Here is an 18,332-nt window from a genome sequence, read left to right as displayed (position 1 = left end):
TATGGCCATAAAAAACAAGGGCCTCATTCATTATGTGGATGCTTTTACTTCAAATCTAAGATTTCTATATGTTTGAATATAGGGGTAGATTATAGAGAAGTTGTGCAATTTTTTTTTTTAAAGCAAAAATGTATTATTAAAAAAATAATTCGTGTGTTTAAATAAATATCTGACCACGATCTAAACTCGTTATATCAAAAGGTAAAATAGTAAAATAAAAGAATAAAGATAAAAAAATCGTAAAATTGACACTTGGCACAATGTTTATATAAATATTTGATAGACACTTGGCAAAATTTAGTTGTATACTACACCTAATACACTTTATACCTTTTATATATTTGATACAAATGGACTGGTAGCTAATATGAATTTACAGCTGGCAACAATTAACGGCAATTGGAGTAGTAAGAACCCCTTAGAATATTTGTTTATAGGGCAATGAACTATTTCCATTCAAGTTTTAATTTAATCTTAAAAATATATTTGTGATAAATAACAAATTTAAATATACATCTATTCTTAAATTATCATTAAATTTTCAGTTAAATTTAAAAGTAAAATTATTTTTTAATAATAATATTTAAAAATATATAATTTTATCTTATTTTCTCTATCAGATTTTAAAAATTAATATTTAATTTTTATACCTGAACTTTGAAAAGTGACTTTTCCCCCTCAAATCCTTAATTTTTTCTTCACTCTTCTCTCCAGCCATCAACGACCGACACGATTGGTTGTTGGATGATCCTTGTCGTCCAAATTTGGATGACGAAGTGTTATCTAGATCTAGACAACGGTCATCTTCTAGAAAACTTCGTCTTGTTCCTCAGTCATTGGTTGGCCGTTCGCCAGAGAAAATGACTAGATTTCAAGGCGAAAAAGTGAATTTTTCAAAACTTAATATACAGGGGAAATGTTAGTTTTTGAAATTGAAGAGAGAAAATCAAATATAATTTTAATTATTTTAATACTATTGATAAAATGATAAATTTATCCCTTAATCCAAACAGAAAATTTATAGGTGTGTCTTGATAGATTAAAACTTAGATAGACATTTGAGTTTTTTATTTACTATAGGTACATATCATTTCAACAAAACTTAGGTGGGAAATTGTCCTTTACCCTTTTTTTTATACAACGGCTTAATAAACTAAAAACTCATGCATCATAAAGGAGAGGGTCAGCTCCATTTCTCCTAGGCACAAGGAGGACGTTGTAAATTATGGAAATAATGCTTGCTTCATCTGGAATTAATTTACTATTTGAAAAGATGATGGAATCACTGACTCCTATATATGCAAGTTAATCTAAGCTAGAAGTAAATGAGAGAAACTTTGATGCCAAGATTTAATCTGACTCATTCCCAGTAGGAAGAATTTTCAATATTCTAAGGCAATCTAATTAATTCCATAGCCAACAGGCCAAGTAATGTAATGAATGGGGAACCATTGATCGTACTATGATTCTAAATATCTTAATTAAACAAAGAAAAGTATAGTACCATGGTCATTGGCCACGGGATTCCAACTTCACTATATATTTAGCTTTTCCCATTTTATTCACTTAGTTCTACACACACCAAAATTATCCATGGCTGAGAAAAAATTTAAGCTGATGCTTCTTGTTGACAATGAAGCTAAAAAGGTGGTATTTGCTGAAGCTGGGAAAGAAATTGCAGATTTTCTCTTTTATTTACTTTCTTTGCCTGTTGCCACTGTTGTAAGGCTCTTGGAGAAGAAAAGCATGGTTGGCTGCTTAGGTAACCTTTACCAGAGCATTAAAGGTCTGAGTGAAACATATATGCAGCCAAACCAAGACAAGAATTCTCTACTAAATCCAAAGTCTCCAATTTCTTCTACTGAAATACCCCTCTTGTTGCCCGATCATGAATTTGAGAAACGGAATGTTTACTTGTGCCCATACTGCAGTTCAAATGTGGCTGATAATCCAAAGATTGTTTGTCCAAGTTGCACCAGGCAAATGACCAGCGAGGTTCCTTATTTAACAGCTAGTCGTAACTCCGTTGGGACAAGTACGACGGCCGTGGCTGAGGGGGGTTTCGTTAAAGGGGTGGTGACATACATGGTGTCGGATAACTTGGAGTTGAAGCCGATGTCTACAACAAGTGTCATCAACTTGCTGAATAAGTCTAATGTTAAGGATTTGTGTTCACTTGAAGAGAAGGTTGTTGATTTTGGTATTCAAGAGGTTTGTCAAACACATAATTTTTCCGTATTTAATTATTACTTTGAACAAAGTTTAAGCTCAGATTATTATAATTATACTCATATATTTGGTTTTTTTGTTAGAGTTTGATGTTGCTGAAGGCATCTTTGGAATGCAAGAATGTGTTGACAAGGGTTTTCTTTGGAAAAATTCAAGTAAAGGGTAAAAAATTAGGGTTGGATTCGAGCCGAGCCGAGCTCAAACTCGGTTCGGTTCATATATGGCCGGTTTGAGTTCAGCTAAGGCCGGCTCATTTCGGGCTCGAGTTCGGCTCAATTCGGTTCGTTTTTCGTTATCAAAACGACATCGTTTTTAATATATATTGATCAAAACGACGTTATTTTGTATAAACAAATTTTAGAAAAATCTACCGAGCCAACTCGAGCCAGCTCAAGCTTGGCCAAGCCCGACTCGTTTCGGGCTCAACCGAGCTCTCGAGTCCAGTCCTATAAAAAATAAGCTCTACTTTGTCTCGCAAAAAGAATCAAGTTTAAAAAATTGTACTATACTAAAATTGATTAATTTATATGATATATATAAATTGTACAAATGTAAATTAAATTTGATAAACAATGTCATATTTCTCTCTCTCTTTTTTATACGTATAGTTATCTGACATATACAATACGTATCTATAATATTTATCATAAGATATATCGAATTAATATAATACTATAAATATTTTATACGATATGATACATATTATCAAAATAGATCGATATACATTTAAAAAAAAATGATGATATAATAAAGTGTTTACGATATAATACACAATGACAGATAAAGAAGTCTACCTTTTCTTTAGAAATTAGTCTCTAATTAGAGACAAATAATTAGTTGGATTTGAACCTCGAGTTGCATGTATTTAAGTAATTGATTGGCTCAATTTATTGTACATGTATAAGATACGAAAAAATCACGTTTCAGACATATCATCTGGCCTGAGCCATAACTTTCCAATGGTAACTGCCCTATTTGCTTTGCATATTACGAAAGCCTTCCTTCGAGTAGGGACAGACTTGGGCCTTGTGAGAGTAGGCCCATGCCCATACCCACCTTCAACTTAAAAGAAGTCGTTTTTATGTATCAGGCCAATCTTTAATTGTGGACATGAATGGCAAAAAAATTTGAAAATTTGCAATCAGGCCCACCCTCAAATGGACCTTAAATTATAATTAAAGGGGGTATATTGTTATCATCCAAACATCATATAAATTTTTACTTTTATTTATAAATATATAAACTAAATTTAATTATTTTAAATACAACTAATCATAATAAATTTAAACTTAAATAAGAGTAATCCTATGTATACCTATTTTTAGTATATAATTTATATATATGGATAATATATCATTATGTGATTGAGTGTTATTTTTTGTTTAATTTAAAATTATTTAATCATATGATATATCATCTGTATACATAAATTAAATATAAAAAATAGGTACACATAGTTTTATTGCTTAAATAAATATGGTGGAAGACTAAAAGTAGATTTGTGACATTTTTTTTAAAATTTAGAATACTTATTAATTTGTCATTTTCTTCTTCCACCTTCTATTTATTCTCTTAGGATTTTGTCGTTCGCTTCTTGTTCTTTGTCCCACTCTCTCAACACTCTTTTCTTTTCTCACACCCTCTCTTGATATTTAGTAGGTTTTGTTGAACAAATTTCTTTGAACTTCTTTCATTTGTTATTGTTCCATTAGAACTTTTTAGTTTGAATTCTTCATTATAAATTTGTCTCTATTTATTAATGAACATGTCCCATTTTCACTTCAAATCTAAGATTTCTAAATGTTTGAATATGGGGTTGATTAAGGAGAAGTTGTGCAATTTTTTTTTTTCTAAGTAAAAATGTACTAAGAAGAGAAAACAATTTGCATGTTTAAAGAGATATACAATCACAATCTAAGCTCGTCATGTCAAAAGACAAATAATAAAAAATAAAAAAACAAGAGAAAAGTTAATAAAAATTAAAAAATTGACTCATTAAACAATTGTCATTTATATCGCATTTGTAGTCTCTATTATGACACTTGTATCCGTTTCTTTAAACATCCTAATTGTCATTATATATTATCATATTTATACGAAATATTATAAATACTATTTAGCCATTAAAATTAATGATGATTTTATCTTATGGATGATAAATTAACTTTTTCAAAATTAACTTTACAATTGCATCAAATTTTAGATGGGAATAAGTCTTTTGGCTTAAATAAATTATATAAATTTCCATGTCTCTCACCTTGTCTTTGCAAATCTCCATGCTGAGGTCTTTCATTTCAAACTCATGGATATTAGTAAGAACCCCTTAGAATATTTTTTTATACAATGGCTTAGTAAACTAAAAACTCATGCATCATGAAGGAGAGGGTCAGCTCCATTTCTCCTAGGCACAGTGAGGACGTTGTAAATTATAGAAATAAGGCTTGCTTCACCTGGAATTTATTTACCTTTTGAAAAGATGATGGAATCACTCACTCCCATATATGCAAGTTAATCTAAGCTAGAAGTAAATGAGAGAAACTTTGATGCCAAGATTTAATCTGACTCATTCCCAGTAGGAAGAATTTTCAATATTCTAAGGCAATCTAATTAATTCCATAGTCAACAGGCCAAGTAATGTAATGAATGGGGAACCATTGATAGTACTATGATTCTAAATATCTTAATTAAACAAAGAAAAGTATAGTACCATGGCCATTGGCCACGGGATTCCAACTTCACTATATATTTAGCTTTTCCCATTTTATTGTTCTACACACACCAAAATTATCCATGGCTGAGAAAAAATTTAAGCTGATGCTTCTTGTTGACAGTGAAGCTAAAAAGGTGGTATTTGCTGAAGCTGAGAAAGAAATTGCAGATTTTCTCATTTATTTACTTTCTTTGCCTGTTGCCACTGTTGTAAGGCTCTTGGAGAAGAAAAGCATGGTTGGCTGCTTAGGTAACCTTTACTAGAGCATTAAAGGTCTGAGTGAAACATATATGCAGCCAAACCAAGACAAGAATTCTCTACTAAATCCAAAGTCTCCAATTTCTTCTAATGAAATACCCCTCTTGTTGCCCGATCATGTATTTGAGAAACGGAATGTTTACCTGTGCCCATACTGCAGTTCAAATGTGGCTGATAATCCAAAGATTATTTGTCCAAGTTGCAACAGGCAAATGACCAGGGAGGTTCCTTATTTAACTGCTAGTTGTAAGTCCGTTGGGACAAGTACGGCGGCCGTGGCTGAGGGGGGTTTCGTTAAAGGGGTGGTGACATACATGGTGACGGATAACTTGGAGTTGAAGCCGATGTCTACAACAAGTGTCATCAACTTGCTGAATAAGTTTAATGTTAAAGATTTGCGTTCACTTGAAGAGAAGGTTGTTGATTTTGGTGTTCAAGAGGTTTGTCAAACACATAATTTTTCCGTATTTGATTATCACTTTGAACAAAGTTTAAGCTCATATTATTATAATTATACTCATATATTTGGTGTTTTTGTTAGGGTTTGATGTTGCTGAAGGCATCTTTGGAATGCAAGAATGTGTTGACAAGAGTTTTCTTTGGAAAAATTCAAGTAATGGGTAAAAAATAAGTTTTACTTTATCTCACAAAAAGAATCAAGTTAAAAAAAATGTATTTTACTAAAACTGAATCATTTATATGATGTATATGATTTATAAGGATGCAAATTAAATTAGATAAGCAATATCATCTCTCTCTCTCTCTCTCTCTCTCTCTATATATATATATATATATATATATTTGGTATAATTATCAGTATTTTACGATACATAATATGTATCTTACAATATTTATTATAAGATATATCAAATTGATACAATACGGTAAATATATTATACAATATGATATATATTTTACGATACAATATATATTATAAAAATAGATTAATATATTTTTTTAGAAAAAAAGATGATGTAATAGGATGTTTATGATATAATGCACAATGACAGATAAAGAAGTCTAGCTTTTCTTTGGAAATTAGTCCCTAATTAGAGTAAAATAATTAGTTGGATTTGAACCTTGAGATGCATGTAGACATGTCAATTGAGTTGGCCAAAACACAAATTTAAACCCTAATCTAATAAGGGTTGATCTGATATTGTAACATGTTGAGCATAGCCCATACGCTTTTTAGATCGGGTTATGGATTTTAATATTAAACCAATGGATCAACCAACCCAATCTATTACTATTTAAAAAAATAAAAATAAAAAAAATTAGATGGCATAAGCCCTTCTGCCAAAGCAAAAGTCGTTGGCTTATGCCTTTGTTGTAGAATCTAGCTTCACCCAGAAAGATAGCAGCCTTTAAGTCTTTTTTTTTTTTAAATTTATTTATTTATTTAATTTTCTCTATATAAACCAATCAATTTCTTTATCAATTTCTCTCAATTTTAATTCTTTCATTATAATCTCAATTTTATTTTTTCTCATCAACTCTATTTTAAAAATTATCTGAATTCACAAATAATAATTCTTTGTGTTTATAATTTTATTTTTATTTCAATTTTATCATTACAAAATATTACAAATGAATCTAATGTCAAAAGAATTCAGAGATTTGAATGTCAAAAATGAGTAGAGAAACACTATAGTATATATATTTTATTTATGTTTATAATTTATACAATATGTAAATCAATTTATTTATATTATATTATAAATTTATTATATTTTTTTATCATGTAACCACAATATTCTTTCGTCACAAATGAGAGATTATAAATAAAATATTTAAGATATTGTTCCCCGTACCCTGTGCGGCATCCTCGAGGTGCAGGCTTGTCAAAAATAATTGTTTAAATGCGTTGGCCCATTACTGGATGAGCCTTGAACCCGACCCAAAAACCTGATGGACTGAGTCGGAGCCAGCCCAACCCATTACCATGCTTAGTTGCATGTATTTAAGGAATTGATTAGTTCAATTTTATTTTACTAGATTAAATGGTTTAGGGTTTAATATTAAATGAATAAAATTATACATATAAATAAAAAATTTTAATTGAGAGATGTGATTATTTATTTTTTTCTCATTTTAAAATTATTCATCCAAATATTGTATATATAAGTTTATATAATTTATTTTTATATCTAATATTACTCATATTAAATTTAAAGGAAATATCTTCTTAAATTAGGTGAGGTAAACAGAAAAAGTTAAAAATTTATCTATTGTTATTTACAGTAACTCTTTGAATGTATTCTATTTTTATTCTTTTATTTTTTAACTAAAATTAATGTTTCATGTCTTATGATATCTTTGAATTATCTCTATAGTAAAGTTCTTGGTTATATGGAATAAAATTTGATATATTTTGAAATAAGGTGTATGGTGGTTTTCAACTCATTATAGGGCCACTGAACATGATGCTTGCTTCATCTGCGATAATTAATTTACTTTTTGAGAAGATGATGGAATCACTGACTCTTATATATGTAAGTTAATCTGAGGTAGAGGTAAATGAGAGAAACTTTGATGCCAAGATTTAATTTGACTGACTCCCAGAAGGAAGAATTTTCAATAATCTAAGCCAAGTAACGAATTGGGAACCATTGACAGTGCTATGATTCTTAATATCTTGATTAAACAAATTAAGAGAGGTATAGAACCGTCTCCATTGGCCACGGGATTCCAACTTTGGCGTGAAATAAATACAAATACAGATTCCTAATTGCAAACAGTTCTTCTTCTTCCTTGTATATAGCTTAACAATGTGTCCATGGTTCGTATAGCTAGAGAGCTTGCAAACGTTCAAAGAAACCATGCCAGCTGCCTCAGAACCTAAAATAAAAGTAAGTTTGAACCTTTTTGTTGACACAAATGCTGACAAAGTTGTTTTTGCTGAAGCTGGCAAAGATTTTGTCGATTTTCTCTTATACCTTCTTTCTTTGCCACTTGCCACTGTCACTAGGATCTTAAAAGAAGACATGGTGGGTTCACTGGCCAAACTCTATGAGACCATTGAAAGTCTTAGCGAATCCTACTTGCTACCAAACCAAAACAAGAAAGCACTGCTAAATCCTAGAGTCCCTATATCCGCCACTGAAATCCCTCTTTTGCTTTCTGATTATGAACTGCATAATCGAGAATCATACGGTTGTTCTAACTGCCATTTATTTGTGGCTGACGTTCCAAACTTGATGTGTCCTCGGTGCAATCAAAAAATGACGTCCGCCTTGTCCTATGTTCCTCCTTCACCTGCAAACACTGGATTTCCTGTTGACGGTGGATTTATAAAAGGTTTGATGACTTTCATTGTGAAGGATAATTTGGAATTTATGCCTATGTCTACTAAAGATGTAGTTCCTTTGCTTAAAAAGAAGGAAGGTATTTTAGAGCTGCGGCTTATGTTGGATGTGCAAGCGGTAAGTTACATTTGCTCCTTTTGTTATTGGCTTTATTACAAATACCATATTGATAATTTCTCTACCCAAATATTCTAATTAAGGCTGAGAAATACTGCTTTCTATTTGATCTACTTTTTCTAGGCTATGAAGCTGCTTCAGTTATCTTTGCAAAGCAAGACAGTCTTGACAAAGTTTTACAAGGACTACTCCTCCCAATATGTAACGTCTTGCCAACCACTGTGAATCCTTGGAGCCCAGTTCAGAATTCTTAAATCCTGAAATTGCATGAATTATATCTTATTGTTGCCTAGGTAGACATCTACCTAAGTTGTAATGTTGATAAATAAAGTGTAACTATTCATAAACGCAACATGAATAGTATTATAGTGTTTAATAAATAGAAATATGGTACTACAAATACAAAGTCGATAAAGATTTAATTCGAGTCAAGTCGAGCTCAAGTTTGAGCTTGACTCAACTTGAATAAAGTCGAATTTGAGTTTGTCTCCGATTCAAATTGAATTGTTTAAGCTTGACTCGATTTGAAAAGAGTCAAATTTGAGTTCATCTCCAATTCAAATCAAATTGAGTTTTAAACTCAATTTGATATTGTAATCGAATAATAAATTCTAAAAAATGACATCATAAACGATGTCTAATAGTCAAAATGATATTGTTTTAGTAAATTTATATTAAATTTTTTCAAATTTCAAGCTTGACTAGTCGAATACCCTCAGAACTTGAAAATATTTAACACTTTTCAGGCTCCCAAATCGAGCTTGAGCTTGAGCTTGCCAAACTCCCCTTAAAGTTATTCAAGCTTGACTCACTTGAGGGGAGTCAAGCTTAAGTTCGGCTCCAATTCAAGTTGGGTTTTAAATTCGGTTTGCTTTTGTAGTAAAAAAATGACAAACTATGTTATTTTGATGTTTATTGGTCAAAATAATATCATATTTGTTAATTCGTATTAAATTTTTCTAAACTTCTAAGTTTGATAAGTCAAACACCCTTAGAACTTGAAAATATTTAAATCTCAGGTTCAATCTAAAGTTCAAGTTTGTTTGAGCTAAGTTTATTTTAGAGTTGTTTAAATCGAGCTCATTTTTGAGTTCAAACAAACTCGATTCAAATCCAACCTTACATATATATCATCATCGAATAATTCTTATATTATGTATAAGTAGATGTTAGCTCATGAGCTATGTCTTTAACCCTTGCAAACCACCTAATTGGCTTACTCATTCTTATATTATAGAATCCATCCTATAGTTTATCAATGTTATTTATCAGGATCATGCATATACTTGCTCACCACTACTTGTGAAATATCAAACCTTGTACAAACCGTTGTATACATTAGCTATCCACTATATTAGAGTACAAAATTTTTGACATATACTCCCGTTCAATATCATTATTTGAAGTTTGCTATTCACTAAGTTTGAAATGAGAAGTAATTGACATACAAGCTTTTACTACTTATAATTATCAAACTGTTGTAAAATCTTCCTCATATACTACTTTTGAGGTGGACTAATTTTAACTCTCATTTTGTCTTTGCGAACCTCTGTCATGCTCACCAACTTTGAGTCGTGACAACTCCTCCTTACTAGAAAATGGTGTATACCCTCGTGCATCGCTCAATTCGCAAACACCCATCTGCTTGCACCAATTTACTATACGATGAGTGTCCCCCATTCAGCTGGTAAACAATATTTTGATTTTACAAGTGACAACAATGAATGGCAATTGGATTACAACATAAGCAATCCTTATTCTCCGATTTATAGAAACCTACATATTGTTTATTTCTTATAGTTTCTATTGATGTTTCAGCCTATTGTTCTGATAATTGCGATGCCTACCAAGTAAGTTTTTTTTTTTTTTTTTATACAAACAGCAATTATCATTTCAAGCACAAGAGTGATGGAAATTAAAAATAAATTATAACTCAAGCAACATTTTAACATCCAAGTTGGCTTCATTGCTTACAAATGTTAGAGATATCATAGTGACAACCCTTTAGGGGCCGTTTGGTTCCAGTTTTTTAAGATTACCTTGGTAATTATCTTTTACTCCCTTATTTGATTTGTCAGTAATAAAATATTATAGTAATCTTCTATTACCTATACTGACGTGACAGGTAATATAAGTTGTAATCTGATGACTACTTTCACCTTAAGTATTTAAAGATTACTAAAGTAATCTTGATTTTATTATAATTATATTATTATTTATTAATTTTTTGAGAAAAAATAAATTTATTTTTAATTAATATGACAAATAATATAAAAAATATTTTTTTATACAATGGTTCAGTAAACTAAAATCTCATGCTTTACGAAGGCGAGAGTCAGCTCCATTTCTCCTAAGCACAAGGAGGAAGTCGGAAATTATAGAAATAATGCTTGCTTTACTTGTAATTAATGTACCTTCTGAAAAGATGATGGAATCACTGGCTCCTATACATGCAAGTTAGTTTTTGAAACTTTGATTGCAAAATTTAATTTGACTCATTCCCAGTAGGAAATTTTTTTAATATTATAAGGCAAGATAAGTAATTCCATGGCCAACAAGCTAAGTAATGGATGGGGAACCACTGATAGTACTATGATTCTTAATATCTTAATTAAACAAAGAAAAGTATAGTACCATGGCCATTGCCCACGGGATTCCAACTTTGGCGTGCAATAAATACAAATACATATTCCTAATTACAAACAGTTCTTCTTCCTCTTTATGTACGGCTTAACAATGTGTCCATGGTTCATGTAGCTAGACAGCTTGCACACGTTCAAAGAGACCATGCCAACTGCCTCGGAACCTAAAAAAAAGTAAGTTTGAAGCTTTTTGTTGACACAAATGCTGGCAATAAAGTTCTTTTTGCTGAAGCTGGCAAAGATTTTGTAGATTTTCTCTTATACCTTCTTTCTTTGCCACTTGCCACTGTCACTAGGATCTTAAAAGAAGACATGGTGGGTTCGCTGGCCAAACTCTATGAGACCGTTGAAAGTCTTAGTGAATCCTACTTGCTACCAAACCAAAACAAGAAAGCACTGCTAAATCCTAGAGCCCCTATAACTGCCCCTGAAATCCCTCTTTTGCTTTCTGATTATGAACTGCGTAATAGAGAATCATACGTTTGTTCTAAGTGTTACTCATATGTGGCTGATATTCCGAACTTGATGTGTCCTCGGTGCAAGCTAAAAATGACGTCTGCCTTGTCATATGTCCCTCCATCACCTGCAAACACTGGATTTCCTGTTGACAGAGGATTTATAAAAGGTTTGATGACTTTCGTTGTGAAGGATAATTTGGAATTCATGCCTATGTCTACGGAAAATGTACTTCCCTTGCTTAAAAAGAACGAAGGTGTCTTAGAGCTGGGGCTTACGTTGGATGAGCACGGGGTAAGTTACATTTGCTCCCCTTGTTATTGGCTTTATTATAAATACCATATTGATAATTTCTCTGCCCAGATATTCTAAGGCCGAGAAATACTGCTTTCTATTTGATCTCCTTTTTCCAGGCTATGAAGCTGCTACAGTTATCTTTGCAAAGCAAGACAGTTTTGACGAAGCTTTTGACGGAGTACTCTATGCAATTAACGTCTTGCCAACCACTGTAAATCCTTGGATCAGATTTCTCAAATCCTGAAATTGCATGAATTATATTATATTGTTGTCTAGGCAGCAAGCTACCTAAGTTGCAATGGTAATAAATAAATTGTAATTATTTATAAATAATAAAACTATATGTAAATATTTTTAAATATATAATTGAGTTATATAAATAATATATAACTATGCTATTAAACATTTAACGTATTGTAAACCAAAGTGAGTCCTTATAGCCCAGTTAATAATTCTTAAATTCTGCAATTATGATATACCCAAGTTGTAATGTTGATCAATAAAGTGTAACTATTCATAAATGCAACAAGAATAGTTTTATAGCTTTTAACAAACAGAAGTACAATACTAAAAATAAAAAGTCTCTAAAAATTTGATTCAAATCGAGTTATACTTCAATTAGGCTTAAGTTTAATTTAATTTAAAAAAGTCAAATTCAAATTCATACGCATCACACTTCTTTTAAAATTATTAAAGTTTGGCTCACAAAAAAGGAATTACTTACAACTACTGTACATTGATTTAAAAGCTGCAATAAATGTTTTATTTTACTTCTGCTTTTTTACAACGACAACATATCAAATTTGTGCCAGAGAAATTCTACTTCTGCTTTTTTCATTATAAACTGATGACCCAATAGTTCTACATGTATCCCAATCATAATGTGGCACTTGATTTGTCCACGGTGCGGCAGAAAACACTTGAGACTCAAACTCAATAGCGGGATGGTTGTAGATTTTGGCGTGAAGGTGGTATTCTGTTGGAACTTTGAAAAAGACATCTTGTGTTGAAAGAGGGTTTTGTTTAATACGTTTAATCTGATTTAATGTCATGGCCATCTTATGTCTTTCATGTGTTTCGTCAGAAAACTATGGATTAGTATTCCGTGATATGCAGCTGAAGCCTGAGATAGAATTCTATTTTGAATTTGATTTGCCAAATTGTGAAGTAATGCAGAGAAATCATAAATAGACGTGAGAAGAGTACTGGAAGGGGAGAAACTTTAATGTCAAAACGGCATAAGTGTATTTGACTGCTTCGTTTTCTGGCCAATGGCGATTAGGTTTCCCGAGATTCATTTGTTCTTTCAACTGCCGACCTTTCTATTGCCCGTATCTTAAATTTGTATGCAATTCCTGTTATCACCATTAAAATTTTGCGTTTTTAAGTGGGGAACAATTAATAACAATTATTGCCAGATTTGCTTGAAAATGCACATAACGAAAAGACAGTAATAATTGCTCACCATTGCTCTTCATGTGCAGTGAATCCTGATCAACTTTACTTCACTATATATTTAGCTTTTCCCATTTTATTCACCTTGTTCTACACACATCAAAATTATCCATGGCTGAAAAAAAATTTAAGCTGAAGCCTCTTGTTGACAGTGAAGCTAAAAAGGTGCTATTTGCTGAAGCTGAGAAAGAAATTGCAGATTTTCTCTTTTATTTACTTTCTTTGCCTGTTGCCACTGTTGTAAGGCTCTTGGAGAAGAAAAGCATGGTTGGCTGCTTAGGTAACCTTTACCAGAGCATTAAAGGTCTGAGTGAAACATATATGCAGCCAAACCAAGACAAGAATTCTCTACTAAATCCAAAGTCTCCAATTTCTTCTACTGAAATACCCCTCTTGTTGCCCGATCATGTATTTGAGAAACGGAATGTTTACCTGTGCCCATACTGCAGTTCAAATGTGGCTGATAATCCAAAGATTATTTGTCCAAGTTGCAACAGGCAAATGACCAGGGAGGTTCCTTATTTAACTGCTAGTAGTAAGTCCATTGGGACAAGTACGGCGGCCGTGGCTGAGGGGGGTTTCGTTAAAGGGGTGGTGACATGAGGGGGGTTTCGTTAAAGGGGTGATGACATACATGGTGACGGATAACTTGGAGTTGAAGCCGATGTCTACAACAAGTGTCATCAACTTGCTGAATAAGTCTAACGTTAAGGATTTGCGTTCACTTGAAGAGAAGGTTGTTGATTTTGATGTTCAAGAGGTTTGTCAAACACATAATTTTTTCGTATTTGATTATCACTTTGAACAAAGTTTAAGCTCATATTATTATAATTATACTCATATATTTGGTGTTGTTGTTAGGGTTTGATGTTGCTGAAGGCATCTTTAGAATGCAAGAATGCGTTGACAAGGGTTTTCTTTGGAAAAATTCAAGTAATGGGTAAAAAATAAGCTCTACTTTGTCTCGCAAAAAGAATCAAGTTTAAAAAATTATATTGTACTAAAATTGTTTAATTTATATGAATTATAAGGATGTAAATTATAACTTAATAAACAACGTTATCTCTCTCTCTCTCTTTTTTGTAGGTATAGTTATCTTATAATATACAATATGTATCTACGATATTTATTATAAGTTATATCAAATTAATATGATACCATAAATATATTATATAATATGATACAATACATATTATTGAAATAAATCGATATATATTTCAAAAAAAATGATATAATAGAATATTTACGATATAATACACAATAACAGATAAAGAAGTCTAACTTTTCTTCAGAAATTAGTCCGTAATTAGAGTAAAATAATTATTTGGATTTGAACCTCGAGTTGCATGCATTTAAGTAATTGATTGGTTCAATTTTATTGTATTTGTATAAGATGAGAAAAAATCATGCATCAGACCGGTCATCTGGCCTGAGCCATAACTTTCCAATGGTAACTGCCCTATTTGCTTTGCGTAATACGAAAGCCTTCCTTCGAGTAGGGGCAACTTGGTCCTTGTGAGGGTAGGCCCATGCCCATACCCACCTTCAAGTTGAAAGAAGTCGTTTATATGTATCAGGCCAATCTTTAATTGTGGACATGAATGGCAAAAAAATTTGAAAATTTGCAATCAGGCCCACCCTCAAATGGACCTTAAATTATAATTAAAAAGGTATATTGCTATCATCCAAACATCATATAAATTTTTACTTTTATTTATAAACATATAAACTAAATTTAATTATTTTAAATACAACTAATCATAATAAATTTAAACTTAAATAAGAGTACCTATTTTTAATACATAATTTATATATACAGATAATATATTATTATGTGATTGAGTATTATTTTCAGTTTAATTTAAAATTATTTAATCATATGATATATTATTTGTATACACAAATTAGATATAAAAAATCGGTACACATAGCTTTATTGCTTAAATAAATATGATGGAAGACTAAAAGTAGATTTGTGACATTTTTATTAATTTAGAATACTTATTATAATTTGTCATTTTCTTCTTCCACCTTCTATTTATTCTCTTAGGATTTTGTCATTAGCTTTTTGTTCTTTGTCCCACTCTCTCAACACTCCTTTCTTTTCTCACGCCTTCTCTTGATACTTAGTAGGTTTTGCTGAACAAATTTCTTTGAACTTCTTTCATATGTGTTATTGTTCCATTAGAACTTTTTATTTTGGATTCTTCATTATAAATTTGTTTCTATTTATTGATGGACATGTCCCATTTTCACTTCAAATCTAAGATTTCTAAATGTTTGAATATGGGGTTGATTAAGGAGAAGTTGTGCAATTTTTTTTTCTAAGTAAAAATGTATTAAGTAGAGAAAACAATTTGCATGTCTAAATAGATACACAACTATAATCTAAGTTCGATATATCAAAAAACAAATAATAAGAAATAAAAAACAAGATAAAAGTTAATAAATATTAGAAAATTAACTCATTAAGCAATTGCCACTTATATCGCACTTGTAGTCTCTATTATGACAATTGCATAAGTTTTTTTAAACACTCTAATTTTCACTATATATTATCATATTTATACAAAATATTATAAATACTATTTAATCATTAAAATTAATGATGATTTTATCTTATGGATGATAAATTAACTTTTTCAAAATTAACTTTACAAGTGTCAAACTTTAGATGGGAATAAGTCATTTGGCTTAAATAAATTATATAAATTTCTATGTCTCTCACCTTGTCTTTGCAAATCTCCATGCTGAGGTCTTTCATTTCAAACTCATGGATATTGTAATCCGTGTATACATAAATATCACTCATTCTAAAGCTTAAACAAATATACCACAACAGTAATCTACTTATCCAAAATACCCCTCTTTTTACTTTTATGCAGAGATTCTCTTTTTTTCTCTATAACTTTTTCTCTCTTATTCCTCATCTTTCAAAGGATAAAAGAATCATACAGAAAATATAATAAGTGCTTCAAAAACAAAAGAAGGAAGGAAAAAATTGAAAAAGGAAATGAATTTCAGATTAAGAATTCTTCAAAGTAAGGATATAAAAAAAAACAACCCACAAAAATTCAACCACATCCATTTTATATCCTAGAAGAAATAATGATCAAAGAAAGATCATTTAGTAGGATTTAACTAAAAAAAAAAGGTTGACATTTAATTGAAAAAAAAGTTAAAAAGTACACACCAACCTCGACCTGGCCGCAGGCCGGTTTGGCCCATGAATCGAACCGAAATCGGCCCGGATGAAACCAAAAATGGAACCGAATTGAGCCGAAATCGAAACCAGATTTTAGTTGTTTGGTTCCGGTTTACCTAAATTGGAACCGTGAAATCGTCGGTTCACACCGGTTTATGAATCGATATATAAACCGGTGGTTTACTATGCTAAATCGAAAATTTTTGAATTTTTTTTGAATTTTTAGAATTTTTTTAAAATTTATTTAAATAGCCAACCGTTCCTTGCGCAGGGAACCGTTGGCTTGCAGCAGAAGAAGAAATTGCAGGGGATCGTTGGTCCCCTACAATTTTTTAAATTATAATTTACCCCCCTATTTTTTAATTTTTTTCAAAATTTTTTTTCTATATATATACCAATTCAAATTTCATTCTCTCAAATTTCAATCTCTCTACTACTCTCACTCTCAATACTTCAAACTCTCATTCTCATTCTTTCAACTCTTAATACTGTTTCAATCTTTCAATTCAATCAAATTCTCTTAAATTTAATTAAATTCTTTCTTAATTTTTTATTAATTCTAATTTCTATTTTTATTATACAATTCATAATTAATTATAGAATGTATTTCTATAATTAATTTTATTTATTATTTTTGTATTATCTTTCCTAATTAATTATATAATTTATTTATATAATTAATTTTATTTACTTTTTTATTATATTTTATAATTAATCAAATAATTTATTTATATAATTAATTTTATTTATTATCAAAAAATGACAAGTAGTGGAAATTCTTTCGGTAATAGAAGATTTGGTCAATATTCACATATATAAAATGTGAATGAAAATCAGCTTATAGATGATTTTTCAACACAAGAAAGTGAAAGCCAATATGAAGAGGTGGAGCAACAACAACAACATCAACAACAGATGAAGATGGAGCAACACGAACAATACTCTCCAAAAATTCCTACATCCGATATTTTCAAGATTCATTTCAAGAAAATACAAAAGGAAGACGGTAATTTTGATGTTGCTTGCAATTATTGTAGGCAAATTTATAAATTCAAATAAAGAGGTGGATACAGGACATGCAAAAGACACTTAGAGTCAAAGCATCTGAAAAAAAATGGGGCAACGCTGAGGCCAAACACAAATAACCGGATATGGTTCTATACACAAATCTTTATTTATGTATAGTGATAATAAAAGTAAAGAAGAATCTACAAAAATGATAGCAATAGATCATTTAACATTTAGTTTTGGTGAAAATTTAGGTTTTAATAATTATTGTAAAACTGCATTTAATCATGCACATAAAACTATTACAAAAAATACATTAAAAACAATATTATTTAGTTTATATAAAAAACAAAAAAAATTAATTAATCCAATTTTTTACAAATTTTAGCGGGCGTGTATCTCTATATAGTGATATTTAGAGTGATCATTGACAAATTCACTTTTATATGGGTATAACTTGTCATTGGATAGATGACAATTTTCTATTACAAAAAAGAATTTTATCATTTAGGGTGTTTGATGAATGATATACGACCGATAATATTTATAGAATAATTAAAGGAATATTAGAAGAATATAAATTACGTTATAAAATTTTTTAAATTTCATTTGATAATGTACGTTCAAATACTGCCTCAATAAATGAT

General features: G+C 30.6%; 4 protein-coding genes across 5 annotated transcripts; all 4 read left to right on the top strand.

Moving 5' to 3' along the window:
- Positions 1–1,588: 1,588 nt before the first annotated feature.
- On the top strand, positions 1,589–5,944 carry LOC123228283. 2 transcript variants are annotated; one of them, XM_044653632.1, is made up of 2 exons: positions 1,589–2,211; positions 5,739–5,944. In XM_044653632.1, exons 1-2 carry the CDS (start codon positions 1,594–1,596, stop codon positions 5,826–5,828), a joined length of 708 nt encoding a protein of 235 aa, XP_044509567.1. In that variant the 5' UTR covers positions 1,589–1,593; the 3' UTR covers positions 5,829–5,944. The 2 variants fall into 2 exon arrangements, with proteins under 2 accessions (XP_044509567.1, XP_044509566.1); XM_044653631.1 differs by lacking the exon at positions 5,739–5,944 and adding an exon at positions 2,313–2,790.
- Positions 5,945–7,966: 2,022 nt separating this feature from the next.
- On the top strand, positions 7,967–9,022 carry LOC123228269. The gene is made up of 2 exons (XM_044653616.1): positions 7,967–8,622; positions 8,746–9,022. The coding sequence occupies exons 1-2, from the start codon at positions 8,020–8,022 to the stop codon at positions 8,845–8,847; spliced, it is 705 nt and encodes a 234-aa protein (XP_044509551.1). The 5' UTR covers positions 7,967–8,019; the 3' UTR covers positions 8,848–9,022.
- Positions 9,023–11,369: 2,347 nt separating this feature from the next.
- On the top strand, positions 11,370–12,304 carry LOC123228460. The gene is made up of 2 exons (XM_044653901.1): positions 11,370–12,014; positions 12,134–12,304. Exons 1-2 carry the CDS (start codon positions 11,577–11,579, stop codon positions 12,230–12,232), a joined length of 537 nt encoding a protein of 178 aa, XP_044509836.1. The 5' UTR covers positions 11,370–11,576; the 3' UTR covers positions 12,233–12,304.
- A 1,279-nt stretch (positions 12,305–13,583) lies between these two features.
- Positions 13,584–14,075, top strand: LOC123227837. The gene has a single exon (XM_044652958.1). The coding sequence runs from the start codon at positions 13,584–13,586 to the stop codon at positions 14,073–14,075; it is 492 nt and encodes a 163-aa protein (XP_044508893.1).
- Positions 14,076–18,332: the final 4,257 nt, after the last annotated feature.

This window comes from Mangifera indica, chromosome 10 (assembly GCF_011075055.1).
Source record: "Mangifera indica cultivar Alphonso chromosome 10, CATAS_Mindica_2.1, whole genome shotgun sequence".
Lineage (NCBI taxonomy): Eukaryota > Viridiplantae > Streptophyta > Magnoliopsida > Sapindales > Anacardiaceae > Mangifera > Mangifera indica.
The sequence above is the reverse complement of the archived record's forward strand: the minus strand, read 5'-3'. Positions and strand labels throughout refer to the sequence as shown.